Here is a 24,367-nt window from a genome sequence, read left to right as displayed (position 1 = left end):
GCCCCTGCAGCCCACGGCGGTTTCTTTTGAACGCCTCAGCTGCTGCCTTTCTCATGGAGTTCATGGACGGCCCGCCGCGTTGTGCCCGGCCTGTCTTGACAGGTACCGGCCCGGCGGAGAGGCAGCCTCCTGTCAGGCCTCCCAGTGGGGATGGGGGAGCCTCTGGAGCGCTTTCCCAACATGTGCGGGCAAAGGAGGGCGGGGTCTGCCCTTTTTAGTCGACGGGGAGCGGGGGTCCCTCAGGCAGAGGACTTTTTCTAGCTTGGGGCGAAAGCTGGGCCTACGAAGGAGGCCGACTCACGGGCAGGGGCGCGCGGGGGTTGCAGCCTCTTTTGTCTCCCTGGCACTCGCCCACCCGCTTCTTCCTAAGGCATGTGCGTGAAGTTGACCCTTGGGGGCTCACTAGAAATGTTTTTTTACCTCAAGCTTAGTAGCCCCTCCGCTCAGCCCCCCTGCTCGTTTTCCATGGCTGACTGTATAAAGTAACAGGCCGCATGCTGTGTACCCAGTTTCTTAAAGGGCTTAAAAATAATAAATCCCCATTTTAAACAGTACTGAATATACCTTCCTTTTTGTACAATGTTGTTACTTCCTTAGCTACAGAGTGGTGGTGATTTATTAATTTTCTATACAGCCCAGCATCTGAAGAACAAGCTAAAAACACCCCCCAAAAATGCATGACATAGTAACAAACTATGCACTCCCCACACACAGTTTAAAAGGATGGATTATATATATATATATATATATACACACACACACACACACACACACACACACCTGGGTTGCCCACATGAGGAGACCCCACTGTTGGCCTCACTTACGTGGTTCAAAGGAAAGCAGAGCAATACATTTGGCCGTAGCTTGGCTGTAGGAGTTGCCAGAAGGAGGCATACAAGATGCCATGCAACCATCTTAGGCACTCCTCTAGATTTGCGTTGGGTTTACTCCTTACTTTTTTCATCTCTCAAGGATGTTCCACAAGGCAGTGAGTAAGAAGAACTATATGAATACTGTATGTTGTAAAGTGGGAATTAACTGACGCAATCCTGACACTGGACCCTAAAAGTGGCAATCCAAAGATTATTCAACATTTCCTACTATTTAGATCTTTCTCCTTTTTTTATTCCTTTATAGGTGTTGTAGCCTATGTTGAAGTATGGTCATCCAGCAGAACAGAAAACTACTCTAAAGTTTTTACTCAACAACTTATTGATATGGGAGCAAAAGTAAGTTATTCTTTTGAAGAAAGCAAAATGATTGTAAGTGTAACAATTGGTTACACATTGTAACAAATGTTGCTAGCTAAGAATATCAATGAATTTAACCACACTCCTCTGTGTGTTGGACTGTGGCCAAGGTGTATAGCAAAGCACTTTAGAATTTATCAGCTTTTTTCTGCCTAAATCAAATGTGTTAATAATTGACACATTTTTTAAAGCTGCACATTATCTGCTTACCTAGTAAAGTGGTGTGTCATAATGTATTGCTTTTCAGTACAACTTATAGGGAGATACTTTATGTTCTTATGTTCTATAGGTTTCTAAGACTTTCAACAAGCAAGTGACTCACGTAATCTTTAAAGAAGGACTCTCCTCCACATGGAACAGAGCTCAGAAGGCTAGGATTAAACTAGTATCAGTGCTTTGGGTTGAAAGGTAAGTACTGCCAGTATCTGTAGACTGCTTTTCATCATAGATGGTCACAAAGCAATTTGAAGAACAATCAGTAAAACAGGTAGGTAGCCGTGTTGGTCTGCCGTAGTCTAAACAAAATTTAAAAAATCCCTTCGAGCAGCACCTTAGAGACCAACTAAGTTTGTCATTGGTATGAGTTGACAAACTTGGTCTCTAAGGTGCTACTAGAAGAATTTTTTTAATCAGTGAAACAGTTCATCAGCCATATAAAGTGGCATTTAAAGCAAACAAAAAACATGGGTTAAAAAAACCCATAAATTTCCTAGTTAAGTATAATACAACACACTTAAAATGTCAACAGAAATAGAAAGGTCTTCACCAAGTGCACCAAGTTCAGCAGGCTGCAAGGTATATCTCATATCAGCTGGGAGGGGTTTCACAGAGTTGAGCCCACAATGCTATCTGAGACATGGATGACCAGGAACAGTGACTCCCTTGAAGACCTCAGTGATCTGGCAGGGATATAAGAAATCAGGTGGTTTTTGAGGTATCCTGGACCCAAGTTGTTAATGGCCTTGTAAATTAATACAATCAACCTTGAACTTAGCCCAGTAATATATTGGCAGCCAGTGCGAGCTTTTAAGGAAAGGAGTTATGGGCTGCTGGTAGTTTGTGCCCATCAACAGTCTACTCTGTGTTAAAATTAGTTGAATACAACCAAGTCTTGAGGTTACCAATGCATGAATCATCATGGCCTGGCAATCCCTGTCCTGGAAAAGCCAAAGTTGGTATATCAGACATAGCTGAAAAAAGGCAGCCCTACCCATTGAGACTACTGTAGTGCAAGTAACAGAAATGGGTACATGAACACCTGCAAACTGAACCTTTTGTTTCAGAGGCAACTGGCCAATCTCCAGGGTATGAAGGGGGAAATACTGAAAGCAGAATGCTAGTAGCATCAGTGTGGATGTCAAAAAAAATTGCATATTTGAATAAAATGGTTGCAAGCAACAACTGCTGGCGACAATGTGTGATAGCCAAAGCTTTGTTGGCTGTGACATTAATGAAGACTTCTTCATTAACGCTTCAGGCATATTGAGTTTTGGGAAAAGAACAAGAAAAAGCAAGGAATGTCAAAATTAGCTGTCTGTAGTATTTGCTTTGATCAGCTGAGTACTGTATTAAAATTTAATTTTGTGGCGCACCGATGCAATCTGGCAAATGTTTTCATGACTGTATACATTTTCAACTTCATTAGTAAAATATACCAGATGTCTGGGGTAGATTTATATGTACATGTTTTACAACTGCAAGATCACTAGGTGTCACTAGAAGTGCATTGTTCAGCTACTTAACTTTTTTTGCTGCTTTCTCATAAATTCGTAATATGAAATTTATATCAAGAGATAGCAAATCAGGGATTTTCAAACTTCCTACCTGAAGGGGAACACTTTTCTGTGTTAACTTTTTTTGTTATGGAACACCCCTGTTGCAGAGTATTCTCTGGCGTAGTTGAAGATGTGCTCTCAGTTCTACCAGGGCAGTGGGTGAGCTTGTTTATTTATAAAGTTTATTGATTACCTAATCAACACAAGTTTTCAGGGAAGTTCATAATAAGTTCTGACATAATTGAAACATGAAAATATTAGAACATTAATTGAAACACTGTTGCCTTGGAGAACTGATGTTATTTGAAAACAACCAGCAGTAACCTGCAGTTTAGATCCCTTCAGGATCAGCCCTCCCAGTAGCCCTTGCCATTTCTGTTTTGCTGTGGCAATACAAATACTGTACTGGGTTGGATTAAACTAATAAGCTCTGTTAGCAGAAGTCCTATGCAAGAACTTCGACTTTCATAATGGGGCTTTCCCCTCTCCTCCCTCCAAAATTGGCTTGGGTGGGGGTTCTGGAGAACTCCCAGCACAGTGTGCAAGGGGAGGAGAAGGAGTATCATTTCCCCTGACAAGCCTAAATGCTGTGATGGAATGATAGCCTTAGTGCAATGCTGAATTCCTGTGGATGCTTAATGTTTAACAATAGTAAACTAACAGTTTAGTATTGCTAAACTCTAAACATTACTTGCTGCTGTGGAAAAGCAGTACAGGCAATCTGCAAAGCCATTTTACTATAGAAAGACCCTACATCAGATGGTATTGGAAAGCCACAGCAGCGAAATCAGGAGGAGGTTGGTGCCCTAGGGGTGGCAGTGATAGCTGCTGGTCTGTCTCAGGAGGCAGAATGTTTTGCCTTGAACCTGGAAGGACCCACAACAAAGCATTACAGTTGTGAAGTGCTCTTATTCGGAGATCCAGCCAGGATCTTCCCCAAAAGAAGTTATTCAGCATATTCTGTCTTCATGTTGTTTGAGATCTCTCTCACTAAAATAGTCCTTGTATGTATACAAAGCTTAGAATTTTTCCAAGCATCTTGATACCACCCCCTTTTTCATAAGTAGTACAGTTTCACCTATAGTGTCTAAATGAGTTTGTTGGTAACATCATCATATGATGAGTAAAGTTTGGCAATGGAGGACAGATCTTTCTTATAAATAGGCTTTAGAAAAACCCTAGAATTTCTTGGAGTGCAGATTGGACAACAGTGCTACAGAGTAACACAGTAACAGTTTAAGCCCATTATTAGAAAACTGGCAGTTCAAATGCTCTGTGAAGTGTTCACATCATTCATCACACAAAATTCAGTTCACAAACTCTTATCATAAGATTTATTCCTGTTATATAGATACTGAAAATGCATACCTGCTTTTAGTGAGAAATATTGACCCAGTGTGTTCTTAGAAAATACGTGTCAAGGCCATTTGATCCATAATGAAATGCTTACACTGAAAACACTTTCATGTGAAAATTAGTTTTTTGAACTTGCACAGATCATAGCTTGCAATTTATATATATAAAGTCCATAATCTCTGAAGCTTCTGTAACAGATCTATGGATTCCTAGGAGAGGTTGTAGATAAAGGCATAGTAGCTGGGAAGAAATGTATCTGTTAGACCACATTGCAAATATTTGGTTTGCTTTCTGTTACTGCCTGCTGTGTGTGGATTTTCAAATTTGTCTTGGTTGGTTTGACTAGATTAGGCATGACATAAAGGATTGAAACTTTTTGGCATGCTCACAGATAGGGAAGCTACAGCCATGTATGTTAGCAAGAGGTTAGCTGTTGGTAACTGGCAATTTTATATTCCTGAGTTTTCAGGACTGAAGAAATAACTAATAAAAATGTAAGTATTAGAAACAGTGTATGTTCTCTCATTGAAATCCCAGTGCTTGTGGTTTCAAAATAATAGGAGAGACCAAGGATGCTCACTTTGAACATAAAACAGAGTGACTGACATTTAAGCCTTGCCAGAAGGGCTTTGTCTTGAACTCTGGGTGCCAGCAAAACTAAGGAATGTGACCCCTGTCCTTCCTATCCAGTGCCTAAATTACTAGTTTATTTTACAGCTTTGTGCTCTATCTTCATTCTAATGAATATAAATAGAAATTGTAGCATATTAAACGTCCCTTTTACAAGCAGGCGAGTGGTTCATTTGGTGACCTGAGCTTTCTAGAAAAAAATATAACTCTAAGGGATCTTAGATATGATGGAAGGAACAGATGAGAAGTAGACTATAGAATTGTAGACTTGGAAGAGATTCAAAGGGTCATCTAGTTCAATGCAGGAATCACAGCTAAAGAATCCCTGACAGATGGGCATCTTATCCTATGTTTAAAAAACTCCAATAAAAGAGAATCCACCATCTTCCGAGGTTCGAGCCCTACCCTTCGGAGCAGATACCCTCTAGGGGCTGTGGCCAGCTGTGGCTTTGCAACCACATTTTACACTAAAGATATATATGAATTCATTTTTGTTTTGTTTTGTTCAGATGCCGAGAAGCTGGAGCACATGTTGATGAGTCACTATATCCTGCAATAAATACTAATGAAGGGTTACCTCAATTTATTAAAAAGGTATGTATATAGCTTCCTAATGGTCTTGAATGTAACCTTTAGTTTTTATTTCAAATTGATCCTAATTAATCTTTGGTCCTCTGAAAGGTGGATTGAATGCTTAAAATTTAGCACAGGTGTTCCAAAGTCCAACTTACCTATAAGTGACCTGGGGTTCAGTTAGGGGTGTTTACTAACATTCTAGCCTTGCACCCTGAGTAAATTATTTGGTAATGTTTGTTATTAACATTGCAGTTATCAGCTGCCCCCCCAAACCTTCCTTTTGCCTCCATAAATTTATGGTGGGTCACTCAATTTCTCATATGAAGCCAAAATGTCTGTAGCCTGTTTTTTAAATTATTATTATAGGTCAGTAAGGGTTTTGTACAAAACCCACCCTTTGGAGTGTTTCAGTTTATCTTACTCAGCAGGCTTCATGTAGATTTCCAAGAGTGTATCTCCTTAAAATAAAATAAAAAAGCTGTTCATGCAGTGTTCCTGCAGTTTTGAAATTGCATACTTATAGCAAGAAACCAGTGCACACATGCTGACAAGACTGAGACTGCTAGATATGGGTAGGAATGTTTTGGCGGCTGTGCTGTGGCTTGGGGATTGGTGGAAATATATTATACCTTATATACTGTATTTCTATATTCCCATGTCCTGTGAGAAATGTGAAAGAAGTATTATTTCTTAGATTTATGAATGCTTTAAATATTTTGTTGTTGTTGTTTCATAGCACAAATGCATGCAGCCCAAAGACATTGTTAGAAAAACTCCAGAAAATGACAGGAGACTACAAAAAAGGATTGATGTTTTGACTAAAGAGTTAGCTATACAAAAAGCAGCAATAGGCAAGTATAAAACCTGTTCTAATGCACTGAAAAGGAATTTTATTTTCCAAAACTTGAGGATGTCTTAAGGAATGGTTTTTCAATTGTGTTTGAAACTAATATCAAGAAGTGGAGGCTCTAGTGAAATTTGTAGGGTCAGATAAACCAAGAGAAGGGAGAAGGCAAATGTCTTCCTTCACTATTTTGCTTCCTCTTTATTGTCTTTCCCTACTGATTGATCATTTGTGGAGGAAAGAGGAACAGGAGCAAAAAGATTTTCCACAAACTTGTTTCTCTACAACTTTCTCAAATCCCCAATGGCCTGTTAAAGGAGGGATTTGGGGTCAATGTGCTCCGAATCCTTTGATTTCCCACTTTGCAATCTCTGGTTCGAAAGGAGAAACTCGGGCGTGCTCAGCTGTCATACGTAGTTCTAGTCTCTGTTCTGGGCTAGCCTCCTCTGCACTTCTATCTTTGGCTGGATATATTTTTGTGTCTAGGACAGCTGTTTACCAGCTCCATCTGGTACACAGGCTGAGACCCTACCTGCCCGCATACTGTCTTGCCAGAGTGGTGCATGCTCTAGTTATCTCCCGCTTGGACTACTGCAATGCGCTCTACGTGGGGCTACCTTTGAAGGTGACCCGGAAACTACAACTAATCCAGAATGTGGCAGGTAGACTGGTGACTGGGAGTGGCCGCTGAGATCATATAACACCGGTCCTGAAAGACCTACATTGGCTCCCAGTACGTTTCCGAGCATAATTCAAAGTGGACTCAGCCCAGTATAACTGAAGGAGCGTCTCCAACCCCATTGTTCTGTTGGGAGCCTCCCAGAGTGGCTGGGGAAACCCAGATGGGTGGGGTATAAATAAATTATTTTGATTACTATTATTACTATTATTTCCTGGAATCAGTAAGCTACAATAAAGTACATGTGCTTCACCCACATTCAGAACCAACTTTGAGCAAGAAAGGGAGCAGTCTTTGACAGACACTCCACAAAGTTTTTCTACAAGGGTAATGTGACCCAGATATCCAACCTTCCTTACTGCTACCCATGTTAGACACTCAGCTTTTCCATACTGTGGAATTCTATAGGATATTATAAATCAGATAACTTACGTTCGGAATAATATTTTCTGTTAGGGTTTCTCGAGAATTAGTGCCTTTTTAAAAAGTCTGGACTTAAAAAATCTAGCCACAGCAATCTATATATAGTTTTCTTTGCATGGATTAGCTGTAATACATAGGCCAAAGTTAGCTACACATAATAGGGAATCCAGCATCTAGCTTCCATGTGCATTTTCTCCCCCCCCCCTCCCCCGGGCTCTGCCTGATTGATCAGTAAGTTTTAAGTAAAACATTTATTAGCAGATAAAATTTGCATAGTTTCTTTAGCAGTGGCAAAAGTATTTGCAGAAGAAGATAGGACCAGGAAATTGTGGGGTTAGCATGTGTTGCTTATGCCACCTCATATCCCTATATTGTATTGCAGGCTTCCTCAAACTCAGCCCTCCAGATGTTTTTGGCCTCCAACTCCCATGATCCCTAACTGTGACTGAATCTGTCATGAATTGAATATTGAATTGAGTGAATGTCATGGCCTATAGGAGGCTATAGCTGATTGGCTAGAACCTTGAACCAGAGCGATACTGTTAGGAGGTGAAGATACACTGCAGCATTCTAGTTGTGTTTCCCACTTGTTTGGATATGCTTGGAAAGTTTTTGGAAACTTGCTCAAAACCTGTAGCTATTGAAGGGATCCCTTGTATAAAATTAGCTTTTCAAAATGTTACATTGAATATTGCCATTGAATACTGAATCCTCCTTATAATTCGCCTTTTAGAGCCAGATACACCAGTTTTGTTATTTGAAGATGATGGTTCATTAGTCTACAGCCCAGCAAGTAAAATAAAGAATATGTGCAGTGCAATGGAGAAAAGGATAAAAGAAATGAAGGAGAAAAGAGAAAATCTTTCCCCTACGGGTATGATTCTACGTTGCTTGTGATTTGTGAAAGGGCAAAAATTATTTTACTTTTTTACTTTCTGGGCATTGTCACCATTTTGCCAGTATTTTGCTCTGAACCAGACTATAGTGCTGGAAACATACTGATATATTTTGTTATGTTGTGTAAAACACCTGAGTTGGATGTCTTAAGTTTTGCAGCTTATTCATGCGCATGTTCTCTAAACCCATACATATTGAAGCCTTGTTCACTTTCCTCATAATATAGATAAGTATGAGAAAAGTTGCATTAAGCTTTAGCCTAAGTGTTGTGATGGGATGTGAAAGTTTTCCTTGACCCAAGAATATGTTACTTTTTTGTTCTAAACTAGCACATTTGTATTTATTTTAATCATAAATAGACTCTTTTCATGTTTTCTCCTTTTCTGCAATATCAAAAATCAGAAGCAAGTAGAAGTGTGGGGAATATTCTGCCTGTCAGATCTAGATTTAAGAACACCTTTAAGCTGTTAACAATCCTTCATTGAATAGATACAAGTCTCTCAGTATCTTTATGACTATTAAACATTGAACACTTAGCACGTCTAAAATATTTAAAACTAATTTGAATTTCTAAAAGGCTTGTAAATATAGTACTATATAGTAGTATATTGTGTCTGTATCAACACATTAGTATTTAATAAATTTATTTATTCTGAACCTTAACATGTATTGAAATACAAAAATTGAATCTATGAGTTACTTAGCTAATTATTTGCACTTTTAGCTTCACAGATGGCTCAGGGATCTGACGCTAGTTCTAATCCAGCAATGCATGAATCAGTTCTTGTTTCTACCAGTTCAGCTTGCGCATTGTCATCAGGTAAAAGGGGGGCGGGACTTCTAGTATTGTGTAAAAATTAAAACATAAATATAAAATATGTTCTCATGTTAGATAGCATATTATAAATAAGATGTTTTAACGATGCATATGAGATTAAATTGGATATGTGGCCTCTTTCAAGGCTTGCATCAGTGAACATGGTGTTTATGATGCTATAGTCATACAAAGGTTAAGGATTGCCTGGATGTTTTACTGAAGAGAGCTGTTGAAATAGACTTTTCTCAGTTATGAGGGGGCAATTCTTGATGCTCTAATATTTCTAATTGTAAACATAAAAGTATGACTTTTTAAGTCTCTTGCCTTGTTCAAAACTTCACTGATACAAAATAATTACTGTACAGGATTTAACCAGGCACAAGTTACTTGTTGCCAGAGGGTGCAATTTTGCTCACAGGGCCATATTCACCAGACCTTGCCCACCCAACCATCAGCTGAAGTCAGTGGGGATTAAAGCCTCTAGCAAAAATGACTGAATAGCGTTGCGCCAATTTCTTTGAATCATCATTGATGCTGGTTTTTTCTGCTTTTAATGCAATGTTAATTGCTTTCTCCTTGTAGGAGAGAGCAGTGACGATTTAAACTCAAGTTTCACTAACTTTTTTGGAAATTCTAAAAGCAAGAAGATGAAAAAGGAATCTAGCAAATGTGTGCCTGAAGTTGAAGGAGCTGGAGAAGTGCTAGGGAGTTCTCCAGTTTACACAGGTGGCTCCAAACACACAACTCCGAAAGAATCTAGCGGCAAACATTTAAGAAATACATTTTGCTTGGAAGATGGCTTGCTTCCCACAATGGCAAAAGTTGAAATGTCCTCTGCAGAGAAACACAGTGAAATTAAGGATTGCTTTACAGCTAAGACTGGAAGTCACCTTTTCCAGACACACAATGACCACAGACTGTCTTCAGAAAAACTGGACCACTTGGAATTTGCTGAAAGTAGCAGCAACTGTCACATAAATTCAGAAAGTGAGCTACCTTCAGTTAATCAAAGTCTTTCTCTGGTAACTGAATGTTCTTCCACTGGCAGAAAGCCAAGGAAACTGAGGAGGAGATCACGTAAGAGTGATTCTCAGAATGACTTCTTGAAATCAGTCCTCACTCCTGTTAAGTGTGCTAAAGACCAAGATACTTCTTTTGAAGATTATTTTTCACCTTCTAACTGTACTAAGACTAAAAGTAGATTTAGCCTTCCTTTTCAATACCTGGAGAAATCACAGAGTCCTGAGCCAGTGTTGCAAGGGTCAAGTAAAAAGAGGGAAAGGGTGGCTGAGATTAATGAGAATACTACAAATAGTGACAGCATGCTTTCTGTACTCGCTTGGAATAAAGAAAGTGAAACTTTAAAGTGCATGTCAAAAAGGAAAAAAGGAGACACTGAAGAGACCCCAGACTGTCTTCCAAAGCCCAGCATCCAGGAAAAGATTTCTACACCCAGTATAAATAGATGCTTTCCCACAACTGGTAAGTTACTTGAACTTGAGAAAGACATGAACATCCAGAGGGAAAACCCCGTAAGCTACTTAAAAGCATTTGAGAATCTTCATTCTGAAGTGTAGATTGAGAGAGATTTGTTGTTGAGAACACATACTGGTGGAAGAAGACTTCTGTATACATGGTAACAATATTTTGAGTGGGGAAAACTGCAGCAGAAAATACTTTTTAGAGGCCTAGAGTGGGGAAAACTGCAGCAGAAAATACTTTTTGGAGGCCTAGATTTGGAAAACAAATGGAGTGAGAATAAGAGGCTTTTTGATAGTACTCCATAAATGGTTTGTAACCTCATCGTGTGTGGTGTGGACCTTGTTTTTTAAATCAACCCCACCCCCCACTAGCCCGGTAGTTCAGCTCTAACACAGAAATAGGGCCTGTGGATCCTCCAACAAAAAAGGGGACAGGATTTGGATGAATCAGTATCATGCCCCTGGAGCTTTCTGCAGGTTCCGTGAGGTTCTTATGAAATCTAATGCTACCAAGAGTTCTTGGATGGTAGAAATCAGAATTGCTGTACCAAATTTGGCTGGTATCATTGTTTTAAAGATATATAAATCCTGGGGAATCTTCAGTATTTGACTTCCTAAGTATATTATTTACTGCATATTATATTATTGTAAGAATGTAATTCTTGCAATGCACATTGAGTTGTTCATTGAATTGCTGAGATTTTAAGCACTTGATGCTTGGGTGAGTGCCTGGAAATTGTTTTGTGGTTATGTGTTTTATGTTAAATAGGATTTAATGTTTAGGGCTTGCACACTTCTGTAATTTCAAGCAAAATACAATGTATAGTGCATATACACTCTTGTGTATGGGAAGTCTTGTTTAGTCAAGTGAAAGTGGGGGTAAACTGGTGAAAATGAATCATATGCAGTTAAATGTGTTTTGTGAATTGAATTTTTAAAAAGAACCCCTGAACACAGATTAAAAATGTATGAGTATGATTATTAAAAATGTAGCATATGTAATGAATATAATTTCAGATTGTCAGCAAAAATTCATTGATTCTTAAAGCAGGTTTGTCTATTGCTTTTGTCTCTCAGTTTCTGTGACGTAGATAGTGATTTAAGAATGTACTAAATGTAAAATAATTCATTTATTCTAGTAAAGAGCAAGCTTTAAAAAAAAAGTCAGCGTCTTCTATTTATTACAAGTGTTGCTCAGTTCAGTGGGTCTTGCTCCCAAGTATGTTTATATGGGATTGCCAGTTTAAGAAATATACTTCACTGGCGCCGGTGGAATTTACTTCTGAGAAAACTTGCTTAGGCTATAATGAAAGATTACTTTACAATCATGGAACTATACAGTCTACTATTTTCTGTATACTAGTAGACTGTATAGTTCCAAGTTCTAAGTAAACCATGTTGTGTTGATTTCTGAAGTCAACGATCATCCAGAATTCAAATCTCACATTTGGAGTGAATAATTTGATCATTGCATGGAGAAAATAACAATGCTGCCTTACTAACGTCTAAACTGTATGGGAGGGGGTTGTCCCACAGCCCCTCCTTGTGGGTATTTAGCTCAGGCATGCATAGCTTAGTAAACCAGAGCCCTATGCATATAACCAGACACTTCTATGGATTCACCATGGCTCCATCACTTTGCTGCAGCTTTTTCAGGCAGCTCAGGGAACTATAGAAAGGTTGTTAATCATACATGTATCTGCAGCTATTTGGATCTCTGTCAGATGGTTCTGTTTGGAGTTGTCATTGTCTTTGGCACCTTGAAGATGAGGAAATAGAATATGGCATAAGCTTTTGCAGGCCGAGTCCCCTTAAACATATGCAAGTATAGGGTAGAAATCTTTCAGTCTTGTGAAAATATAGAAATGTCACCCAGATATAAAAATAGTCTCGAGCCCACAAAAGCATGTGCCATAATTTGTTCATTTTTAAGGTGCAGCAAGACTGTTGTTATGTAGCAGCAAACTAAGATATCTACCCCTTTGGATATTGTTCAAAAGATAAGTAAGAAATCCATACCAAGTGTCATACTGCTGCTATCAAATGCTGTTGATAAGTGCTACTATTTCCACTATCCGTATTAGAGCATCATTTATGTCCTAGAACTTCTAGATTGTGAATCTTCAACCATTTCAGACTCAGGATTCAACTTTAACCCAAACATGCATTTGGGGACCCATTTATTAATAGTTTGCCATATATTGTGACCCTCCTTGGATCAGGCCTGAAGACCAATATTCGAGATGATCTAAATCTCTCGTATTTAGGGTTAATCTCCCATTCTGTCCTCGTTTCAAGCTCACAAGGTGAGCGGTAATAAAAACATTCATGGGGGTTGCACATGGAAGTTGCTATATCAAGAATGAAGTGCAAAGTGAGTTTCTATTAGTCAGAAAACTATTAGCTGAGTTTCTATTAGTCAGTAAAGCTTGGCTTTCTCACTTCCTGCTCTACAAAGCCCCCCAAAAGCCTTGGTTCCTGAACATTGTAGCAATCCTCTTCATGCAACCCAGGACTTGACCATGTTCTGCGTAAGACCCAGCCTAGTTCCATTTTGAAAGAGATATTTTCTACCACCCTATATTACAAGACTCTTTTAAAAACTTAATACTTCTCCAGTAAAGTATGCTAACTAGAAGCTTTCTCTGCTGGGTGTCCAAGTAAAGTTTACAGTAGGCCCCGGTGATGTATTTGTAGACTCCTGAAAATCCATTAATGTATGTTCAGGGAGTTTCTATAACCGCTGGTTACAAAGTCGTAAACATTTCACCTCAAATGATACAGTTTCCTGAATTAGTGGGCAGCTGAATGCATGTACATTCATAATCGGCAAGGGTAAAAATTAAACTTGATATCTAGGCAATAAATACTATGGCTAGAATCCAAAGAATACAGGAGGAACACAGTATATAGATCTGGAGCTTACCGTACTCTAAAAGGGTCTTGGCCCTTAGGAAGCATGAATCTGTATGGTAAAAAAATCTAGCAAAATTAAGGTTTTGTACCTACGTCCTCCCACAATCTGGCTCATAAAAGTCACAAAGTAACTTTGTTTAGGGACTAGAACTTCTTGAAGACTTCAATGATGTCAGTCTGTACTTTATCCTAATTGTTGCAAACACAGATTTAATATCAGTAGCTCTGAAACTTACTTTTTTGCCAAGAGAAAAATGCATACAATCGAAGTTCATATTTCATTTTTATCTAGTATCATCGCTGGTATTAAAAGATGACAGGTGTCTTGAATATCACCATTGTGGAATACTGGAATTGTGGGTGAATGTACAGGATAAAATTATTTGAAAAAGTTCGCAATTGCTTTATGAAAGCGTGCTTGTACTAAATGAATACTGCAGATACCAAATAATGGCTATATAGCAAAGTAAAAGACAATATTAAGGCTGCAGTTCTATGCACACTCACCTGGAAGTAAGTCCATATGAGCTCGAAGGGGGGAGGTTGCTTCTGAGTAGACATAAATAGGATTGTACTGTAAACAATCTAAATTATATTTAAATATAATTATCATTAATGACATTATTAAACTTGCCACATTTTAACCGACAGCAATGGATTCACCTATTTGTTTCAAATATTTTGTGCTGAAAATAGTAGACTGTATAGTTCCAAGTTGAAAATAATTTAGATAATATGGGGAAACCCCATTTGTTTGGAGGGAGATCCAGGGTGGGATTCACCTAAGGAGCCCTGTATGGAAGCCCTGCCCTCCTCTGCACCCCTTCACCCCTTGAAATTGCCTGGGGGGGTGGGAGAACCCCCAGAACAGCATGGGAGGGAGGGAGGGTGGGTGATCTTTGAAAAGCTGGTGCAAACAGAAAGTTTGTAATAGCATGGCATTTAATTCTACATAGCTTGAAACAGTCCATCAGTCGCATTTTGAAAAATGTCCATTCTACAAAAATTGCTTTTTTATGTACAGTGCTGCATCTAATCTTACTCCTTTTCCAGATTATTTACTGCTGTTTTGAATGACCTTCGTTTCTAGGTGGTAACAATTTGTCCATGGGCGATGTCAAAGATAGTTCATGTGACCAAGTGAATGAGCCTAGTGAGAAATTAATGAGTACTGGGAGACTCAAAAAGGTGAGTGTGCCTAGTCAGAATATCAAGGAACACACACAGTATGCATGGAAATATGCATATAGGAAGTGCATTACAGGGATAAAGCTCTGGAGAGCATAGCATAGCATTCTTAATCTAAATCACCCATCCACCTGATATTTGCCTCACGGGGGGCTGGGGATGGGGAGGTGCCAGTATTGTTCCTTTCTTCCCTGCCCTCTCCATGGTGAGGGGGATTAAATCAGGGAATCAACAGCAAGGCTTTTTATGATTGAGCCTTATCAGTGGGGCATGCAGCAAAATGGTGCCGTGTATTCCTACAGAAGTGTTCCTGTTCAGAGTTCCAGAAAGCCATTCCTTCCCAACAGAACGTGGATTCTGCTCTGCTCTTTTTCAGATGAAACTCAACATTTCATAGCTATGGCACAGCACATACTTATCCTCATAAGGCTGTTTCTTGTTGGGGGGCTGGGGGGAGTGTTGCCTCCTAATTTAGTAAAAATATATAATTATATTTAATGGTTCCCTCAAGCATGTTGATACCTCCCTCTTTTCTCTGTGGTGGCCCCATTTTGGCTCCCGTCTTGTTGGCACTCAACAAGTGTGGGAATCAATGCTTGATGGCTCTTAAATTTGGTTTGAAAAGCATTCTGCCTTGATGTATTTTATTATGTTCCTTTTAATGGTTTTATTATAGTCTGTATTTTAAGCTGCCTTGGAAACATTTTATTTTGAAGGGTGGGGTACCAATGGATAATTTTCCAACTCTACAATTCTATTCTATTATTTTATCTATCTATCTATCTAGGTAGGTAGGTAGGTAGGTAGATGCATTATATATTATGATATATTTTATATGTCATATATATATATTCCTATATAAATATTTTCTATATTTTCCAAGTTCAAGAGTGAATGTCACTTATATCGCACAAGAGGGGGGGGAATTATGAAAAAGCTTCCCAGTCAGCATGCTTAGTTGCCACTGACTTTGTGGGGAGAGGAATGATGGAGAACTAGGTGGAAGGAAATTGGAACAAAGTGTCATGTTGGAGGGTATGTCCAACAGACTGGTGCACTGAGGAGGAAGACTTTACACTGCCACTTTATTACAGGTCCCACTTATAGTCAATGGGTACAAACAAATTATTAAATGGCTGTTAATTTTTGAGTAGTTGGCAGCTTAAAGTGTTCTTTTCAGTGTTGCTCCGTTCCATGTACAAATACAGGAATCAAAGTACTTTTCCAAAGTCTCTGATGTGGTTCAGAGAGGGTGTGGGGCTTGAGCAACCCTTTGCCTGTGCCTCTGCTTGCATGTGTGTGCATCTCCTATTAACAAAGTGGATCTCTTTTGCTTAGCACTGTACCAGTAATTTGTTGTGGATTTGCTAATGTGTTCTTTAATATACTTCAGTAGGGGAGAGAGAGAGATAGAGAGAGAGATTGAATTTATCTGTCCAATGCTTCAATCTGTTCACTTATCTAAATGAAAAAAATTGGCTAATACTGACATGTTGCTCTGAAATAATAAAATCACCTGGTGTGTCTTGCACATTTGAGCACAGCGAAACTTAATATGATTAATCAAGGATGTTCAAATTAGGTAATGGTTACATCACCTCTGTAGGACTATTGTATTTTAATATTTTGTTGGAAGCTGTCCAGAGTAGCTGGGGAAACCCAGTATAAATGGGGTATAAATAACACATTATTATTTATTTATTTATTTATTTATTTATTTAGCAGTGGAGGCAAGTTCAGGGTCAGCAGACTTCATGTCCAAAGCTACATCTTCCCCAGTATTAAAGAATCCTGGCCATTAAAATGAATAACCAAGAATCCTCTTATTCTTGTAACATACTGTACATAGTATTTTCATATTGGGGGTATTCACACAACCCTCATTACATGCTGTACACATGAGAGCGGGTGTGGCTAGCACTGCTCTCTCTCCATCAGTGCATGCTGTGGCCGTGACCCCTGCTGACCAACAAAGCAGGGAATTCTGGGCCATTCAGGAATTCCCGACACGTGAATAAGCGCTATGTATTCAGAATAGCCACAGAATGACCACAAAACTCAGAGCTAACAGGGTGTGCCCAAGCGTGTGCATTGGCAGCGGGAGTGTGAAGCTAGCCGGCATGATCCCACAGCCCCGTCCTAGGTCCTTTCAGTGATGTAGGAGCAGTGAGGGGGGGGGCAAATTCACTCTACTGTGTGTTTGATGCCATCTTGACACCAAATGGCCACAGATTTGATTAATTTGTTTAGAAAAGACTTGCTTCTGTGTGAACAGAAAACAAAATAAAATCTCGCTTTTACTTCTGGCATAACCTTCATCTATGGTACTATATAAACCAGTAAGGGGAGACTTTAATCTTTGTATGATTTACGGTACATCTTTGTGTCTTCAGTGGAAGGTTGATAGCTATAACTCTGGGTGGAAATGTTTCATACTTGTTTGACATGCTCTTCCTTCTTTCCTTCCTTAACTCTGTAGCCACCAAGAACATTGGTCATGACAAGCATGCCTTCTGAGTAAGTACAAGATATTTTGATGACATTCCTGCCTGCGTATATCTTCGGTTTGTAGGCCCAGGCAAGTGTTACAAGCCAGTGAAGTGTAAACATGTGAGGCAGGTCAGTGGAACGCTAGTTCCTCTTACCTTCCATCATTCTCCTGTCACACTCAACTTAAGTGCTGTCCTTCTTCGCATATTTACTCTTCATTGGATCATAATGGCAGCATGATAGAACTAGTATTGCAGGACTATGTAACTTAAATGACAACATTTGGTTGACTACAGTAGGAATAATAGGGCAGCATTCAACTAAACAGTTCTGCTAGCAGAAACACCAGAGAACAACTTCTTCCCTGGATCCTCCAGAACGGATTCACAAGGCATCTGGGGAAGGGGTGGAGTTGCGTTATACAACCAGAAATGCTTGTGCTAGTGGAATTGTTTAGCTGGATACCACGTATAGAGTTGAGCACACCAAGCTATAACTAGCAAAGCTACCGTTAGAAAATATAACATGTTGTGATTAGAAAGTTGAAAGTTAAGTAGACACAGAGTCTAACTTTTGGTCCTTGGGCTCTGACGTTGGATGTAGTTTTCTTATTGTTTTCAAAACACACCATAACAAATCTATTTTAGTTACTTTTGTGCAACGGGTACTATAGAACAAATGCTATTTTCTAAGGGATGCTACAAATAAACCAGATTTTGAGGGCAGCTGCCATAATATGCGGATGCGCAGAAAGATTTCTCCATGTACCTAGCAAAGAGCATCTGACAAAGTTGCCCTTTCCATTCTGTCTAGTGGTGGTATCTGAAATGCTTTGCTTCTTATGGATATATCTCTGTGTTATATTAACTTGTATTATGGACTTCTCTCCATCTCTCTTTTAAGGAAGCAGAATGTGGTTGTTCAGGTGGTGAAGAAGTTGGGAGGCTTTCTGTTTTCAGATGAAGTGTGTGACAATACAAGCCATGTGATTGCAGGGAGCTCCCGTCGTACTTTAAACATATTGATGGGAATTGCTCGCGGCTGTTGGATTCTGTGTTACGAATGGGTAAGTAATATGACTGACCATCCATGCATTGTTTCTTCTCTTTCCTTAACTATTTTTAGCTAGTTCTAAATGAACACATAATCCTCCTTTTCAGGTGTGCTGATGATCAGGATAGCTTCAGGTTTTGCAACAGTCATACATAAGGCAATGCATACAAACTTCTGAACTTAAGCACTGTTATTTCCACATTTCTTTTGCATTCTGTCAATGTACAATGTTCCCATTGAGAATCCCCCCCCCAAAGCAAACCCAAACTGCAGGCATGGAGTTGGGTGGAATGCAGAAGAGATCAAAGGATTCAGGCCACCCTGCACCCCAATCCAAAGGGAAATTAAATTTAGGATGGATGTTTGCTTTCTGTTGTTAGTAAGTAATCAAGAAACAGAACTAAAGCAATAACTGATTCCACCCATGTGGTAATTGATGACTGTTGCTAGATTATTACATTGGGGAGGAGCCCCTTGTGTGAGTAAAAGGGATGAGGCCTCTAATTTCCACATACACCCACAGCTGCAGCTCTCTGTCGCATATCCCATATCATGCATCATATCATATCATTCCCCCAACCCTCAGGACTGACATTACAAGGGGGAGGGGGAGATGAGAAAGCTCCATTGTACAAACAGATTTCTGTTTGCCATTTTCTGGATGTTATCCAGTACTACAACTTTTGCTGAACATCTGCAGATGGTTTGGTGAACATTGAACTGAACATACATATTAAACCAGGCTTCATCAAACTCTGCCCTCCAGATGTTTTTGGCCTACAACTCCCATGATCCCTAGCTAGCAGGACCAGTGGTCAGGGATGATGGGAATTGTAGTCTCAAAACATCTGGAGGGCCGAGTTTGAGGAATGCACTGGTGTGTGTTAATGTCTCCAGAATGATCCAATATAATAATAATAATTTCTAAGACCCTTGAAGGCCAATCTGGATATGGAGAATGTTTACCAAGGCCACATGAACATTACATTGTTTTAAATCCAAGAAAAACAGTGAAAAACCTTTCCCCTCAGCAGAAGCTTGCCCCCACTGCCTTCTGCAGTCCCCACCCCACCCCACCCCACCAACTGCTACCTATTTACAATGTATCATGGTATTTACATACCATGAGTATGTGCTTTATTCATCTAGATTGGGGTGGGGTACCTCCAACTTGCGGGCCAAATTTGACCCAGCACATGTGATGTCAGGTGCAGAGCAGGCTGGATCAGCTATGCCAGGGATGTCCAACAGGCCAATAGGGATCGACTGGTCGTTCCCCAGGAGGCTGCAGTTGATTGTGGGCTCCTTTTCCTTTAATTCTATCTAAGAGCGCCCGGACCCACCCCCTCTCCCCTCCCTGCATTTTATCCTGTTCCGTGGAACGAAGAACGTAGTTTTTGCAGCGATATTTTGGTGAGCAAGTAATCCCCTTACCCCTGAAAGTTAGGCATCCCCCCCCAACTGAAGTTTTTATCCTCCACCCCTTTCTAAAAAAGCTGAACCCCGATAAAATGTGGCATTTATTTCCCCTCTGAACTTTGACCTGAACCCCAATACAATGGGGGTAGATCACCTCCAGTTTATAACTCTGCAAGTAGATTGCAGTCTCCTGGAAGTTGGCCACCCCTGAGCCATGCAATTAACTTCTCTATGGGGAACTCGACCATGCAGCTGGTCTTTCCAGAAAGCAGGGATGAAGTTGCTGTTAAAGCCTGTGGAGTCAACTTGTATGGCCAAGTTTCCCTTGGGGAACTTGATTGTGCAGCTGATCCCTGCCGAAATCAGCTTTGCTAGCCCTATGCTTGGCACAGGAAGACAGGGCTGGCAAAGGCTCTTGGGAACTGCAGTACTACTGGCTGTTGGGCACTTGGAAAGTGCTGCACAAGGGATTTTGTCAGATGAATGGGCGTCAATCCTCTGACATCATAATGGCATGAGGTCATTGACAGGTGGGTCATCCTGCTCACTCGTCAAAGTTGGCCCACAGGGTTGGGACAGATAAGGATCTGGCCTGCTAGGCTGAAGGATTCCCCACCTCAATCTAGATTTTCAATTCACTGTATAGGAGTTGCTTTCAGCATTAAATCAGCCTAAAAATAAACTCCAGAAATAACAGCGAGGGGTTTACATAATTTTTCTACATTATTTTAAAATCTAATGGGATGAAACACAGACATTCAAAAGAATGGTAAACTAGTATTCAAACTCTACATAGTTATTTTAAGAAAAATAGATCGTAAGAAAAAGGTAACTGAAGCCCCACTGTCCCAAGATTGGGAAGGACTCAAATACAGCTGCAGAAACAGGAAGTCATTTAATGCCAAGGGATTTCTGTGCCAAATGGATCATATTTTCTGAAACCATGCTGAAAGAAATGGTATCTGGCTAGATGTTTCTGAATCAGAAGTATCTTCTTTTCTCAGTGATGGTCTTTCCATTAGCAGTGTTCAAATTGACCTGGATATCTTGTGTGTCATGTGTACCGTGCATTGTAAACTTCTCAAATAAAATAATCTGGCATTTGGGCAGGATAAACTGGAAGAGGGCTTGAGGTGCAGGAACAGGGGGGAAAGAAGCCTGGGAAAGGCTCCAAGAATTTGGTGATGGAGCTAGTATTTAATTTCACTTTCTCCTTATTTCTGCTTGTTGTGTGTGAACCGGGGATTGTAGTTTATCGCAAATGCCTGTTTAATTAAACAAGCCTGCTTCATAACCCATGGTTTAAAGTTAGCATATTTTGAAATGGACAAGAGTTTGAGACTAACCCAAGGTCTTTGGTTTATATGCAGAGAAAGTCACTTCGAATGTTAGCAAAGTCACCCTGTCCACTCAGGAAAACAACATGGGTGTGCAGAAAGCAGAAGATTCACTCAGGCATTTTGCCTAGCACTAAACCATGGTTTATTGCTTTGTTTGAAATGGTCCATTATTACTCCAAGAGCTTTCGGAGACAATTAAGAGGCTTTCATCCAACCATTAATGCTTCTGAGCTGCTACCCCTTTGTTGATTTAAGAAGGCTTACCATGAGTCGGCAAAGATTTGGCAAGTCACCGGATGCTGTTAGCAATGTTCTTCCCTCATTTGCCAGACAATAATTGCATTAAATATTTTATTGGTGAAAAATTGTGACAGAACACGTCCCAGTCTTTTTCTTAAAGAGGGGCTAGTGACGGAAAAGAGACACATAACAGAGGATGTCATATTGTTCCTGTGGAAAAAGTCATTGAACCATTTTCAACTGCACTTGTTTTGATCTTTTGTTCAGCTCTCTTTGTAATGGCCCTTCCGGGTATGGGCATGTTAAATCATTGTTATGAACGCCCCAGCTGCTGACCACTGATCTAACAATGAATGGCTTTGATTTTTGCTGTCTGTTTTATTGTTTCACACATTATCTAATTTTGCATAGCACCGAGAGACAGAAATTGCCAGTGGAGTTAGCTACTGTAATTACAGACAAGTTACAGCTGAGGAAGGACGGCCAGTTGGTGCAAGGAAGCCTAAACTATTTGTTCATATCCTTGCACGTGTGTCCTATGTAGTGTGGGAGCTGAGAATACATCTTTTTTAAAAACTTAAGTTTTATTAAATTTCCATAACTTGAGACAGTTTTGAATTGATCCAGATTGCCAAAATAAATCAACAACTGTGCTTTGCATTCGAAACCTTTTTCTAACCAAGATTGCCAAATAAAAGAAACAATAAACTTGGTAAATATAGAATTGTACCCAAAGAGCGCCAGCTACCAGTGGATGGCTTTTTAGGGCTAAAAAAGGCCATACACAAAGGAGGTTTTCTAACTTCCACCAGGTCTTTCCCACAGTTATAGGCTGCTGAACCACAAACATGCTATCCAGGGGAGCCACTCACACACTTTAAATTTGGTAGATGCTTGGGGCTGTAGCAAGAAAGTAGCTTTTTTACTCACAGTTCATGCTGCACAGATAAAAGTCACTGTTTCTCCCTACTTCTCTGTCTCATGGGGCTAGTGGCATAGTTGCAATGTATTTGTATCACCCTACTTCAGCAAGCCGATATAAGATATATTTGAATTTTTCATCAGATCTGTCCGAAACAGCCAAGCAAGCTTGGTTTCTGTGCTACATCAACCTTTTTCCAGCTCAATCCTACATCAACCATGTTACAGCCCAATAGTAACCATGTCTACTGTGAAGTAAATCCTACTGATTTCAATGGGGCTTACTCCCAAGTAAGTGGGTTTAGCACTGCAGGCTTAGTCAGCAGCAAAGGCGACAAAGGGTTGTGTGGCACTTTTAGCTTCCATGATCATCCAGTGCCAGAAGAAGACAGCATCTTATGATTGTAGTGCATGAAAAGCTATGCTGTGCTTCCTTTGTTGCTCTCTTAAGTGCCACAAGACTCGTTTTTTAACATCAACTTTGGTATTCTCTTGCAGCGGCCCTCTTTGCGGAGGCACCTCACTTGCTGAAGTACAATTGGCGCCAATCTTGTTTACCTCAAGCCTTTACCTTAGTTTGATGGAGTTCAATTCCACAGTTGTAGCTTGGTTTTCAGAAAGTTTGGAGTTGCCTATGACTGCTTTAAGTGTGGTGTTTTATCTGTTTGATAGTGAAGGTATTGTTTTAACCCCTTATGCTGTAGCCCACCTTGAGGTCGTGAATCAACGGTGTGCTAGAAAAGAAATAAGCAGGGCTTGGGCTCAATGGCCGGGATCTGAAGACATGGGCAGTTGCTTTCCATTTTCAAAAGAGTAGTGAGGTTGTGCTTCTTGAACAGCTGTTTGCCTTGTACCGCAGCAAAGTTGCTTCTCAGACTGAGGGCACATCAAAAGGAGTCTGTGATGCAGCATGGATGTCTGTTTAAAGAGGGAGGAAAGGAAAGAAAAAATCCCCCAAATCCCAAACACCTGAAATAACACTGTGGGTCCAACCCATATCGACCGACTTGGAAACCCTTAACCTTCATTGAGCTTTTCCTTATTGTTTTTCCTTAACTTATAAGTTTTCATCTTGTCTTACTGCACAGTAGTATATCACTTCTGAGAAACAGTTTAAGTAAACTAAAATTTATAGCACCGTGTTTTCTTTGCCATGATACGTTTTATATGTCTAATTCATAGCTTTCCAGAATCTGACATAGGGAGTAGAGCCCCAATATAGTGCCGCCTGCTCAACTTCTGATTTATTTTATCTACGTATTCATAGAGACTACAGTACTCTTCAGTTTCTGAATACAACTAATTATAGTAATTATAGTTTGATCACTTTGTAGGTGTTGTGGTCACTTGAATATGGCCACTGGATATCTGAAGAACCCTATGAACTCTCTGTGGATTTCCCTGCAGCCCCAGTAAGTAATACATTATTTACTTTTTAACTTTTTCAGAAATAAATCAATTTTTATCTTGGAATATGGATCAACAACAGAAGTGTGTTCACAATATATCCAATCAAATGGTGACAATTCCCCCCCCCCCTTTTACCTTCTCTCGACGAAGGCCTGTTAGTACGGGAATATTCAAACTTTCAAGTCATGTAACATTTCTAATGAAACCTCCCCATTCACCAGACATGGGGCTGACAACACCCCTTGTGGTGTGATTCCTGAGTGGAAATGTTGTGAAGAGGCTTTTGACAAGTGGGTGGGGGCAACCCTCCTGTCAATCATCTGGTGTCAGAATGTCAACTTTCACCTGGGAGGCTGGTCCCGATACTCCTGCTCTAATCCGTACTTAATTCTCAGAGAGAGCAGAAACAGTTTGCTGTTGTTGAAATGCATCCACAATACCGAGAAATGTCCAACTACTGGGTGTTATTTAAACATAAAGGAACTAGGAAAGAAGAAAAGTGCAATTTTCCTACAAAATATATTTAACCACACAATATGTGTTGCAGGGCTATTCTGACTTTTAAAATACTGATGGAAATATCTGATATATTAAAAGGGGGAAATAGTTGTCTATTATTATATATTTGGTACTAGGATGTAAAGCATAGAAATATTTTTTAC

At 39.9% G+C, this 24,367-nt stretch overlaps 1 protein-coding gene across 1 annotated transcript; it reads left to right on the top strand.

The window, feature by feature from the left end:
• Window positions 1–7: 7 nt before the first annotated feature.
• Window positions 8–23,734, top strand: MCPH1 (microcephalin 1). Its single transcript, XM_060272267.1, has 12 exons — window positions 8–102; window positions 1,138–1,229; window positions 1,540–1,658; window positions 5,521–5,605; window positions 6,324–6,438; window positions 8,267–8,407; window positions 9,155–9,250; window positions 9,830–10,729; window positions 14,735–14,832; window positions 17,312–17,349; window positions 18,226–18,388; window positions 23,630–23,734. Exons 1-12 carry the CDS (start codon window positions 54–56, stop codon window positions 23,732–23,734), a joined length of 2,001 nt encoding a protein of 666 aa, XP_060128250.1. The 5' UTR covers window positions 8–53.
• The last annotated feature ends 633 nt before the right edge of the window (window positions 23,735–24,367 follow it).

The sequence above is a fragment of the Zootoca vivipara genome, chromosome 3, assembly GCF_963506605.1.
Source record: "Zootoca vivipara chromosome 3, rZooViv1.1, whole genome shotgun sequence".
NCBI lineage: Eukaryota > Metazoa > Chordata > Lepidosauria > Squamata > Lacertidae > Zootoca > Zootoca vivipara.
The sequence above is the reverse complement of the archived record's forward strand: the minus strand, read 5'-3'. Positions and strand labels throughout refer to the sequence as shown.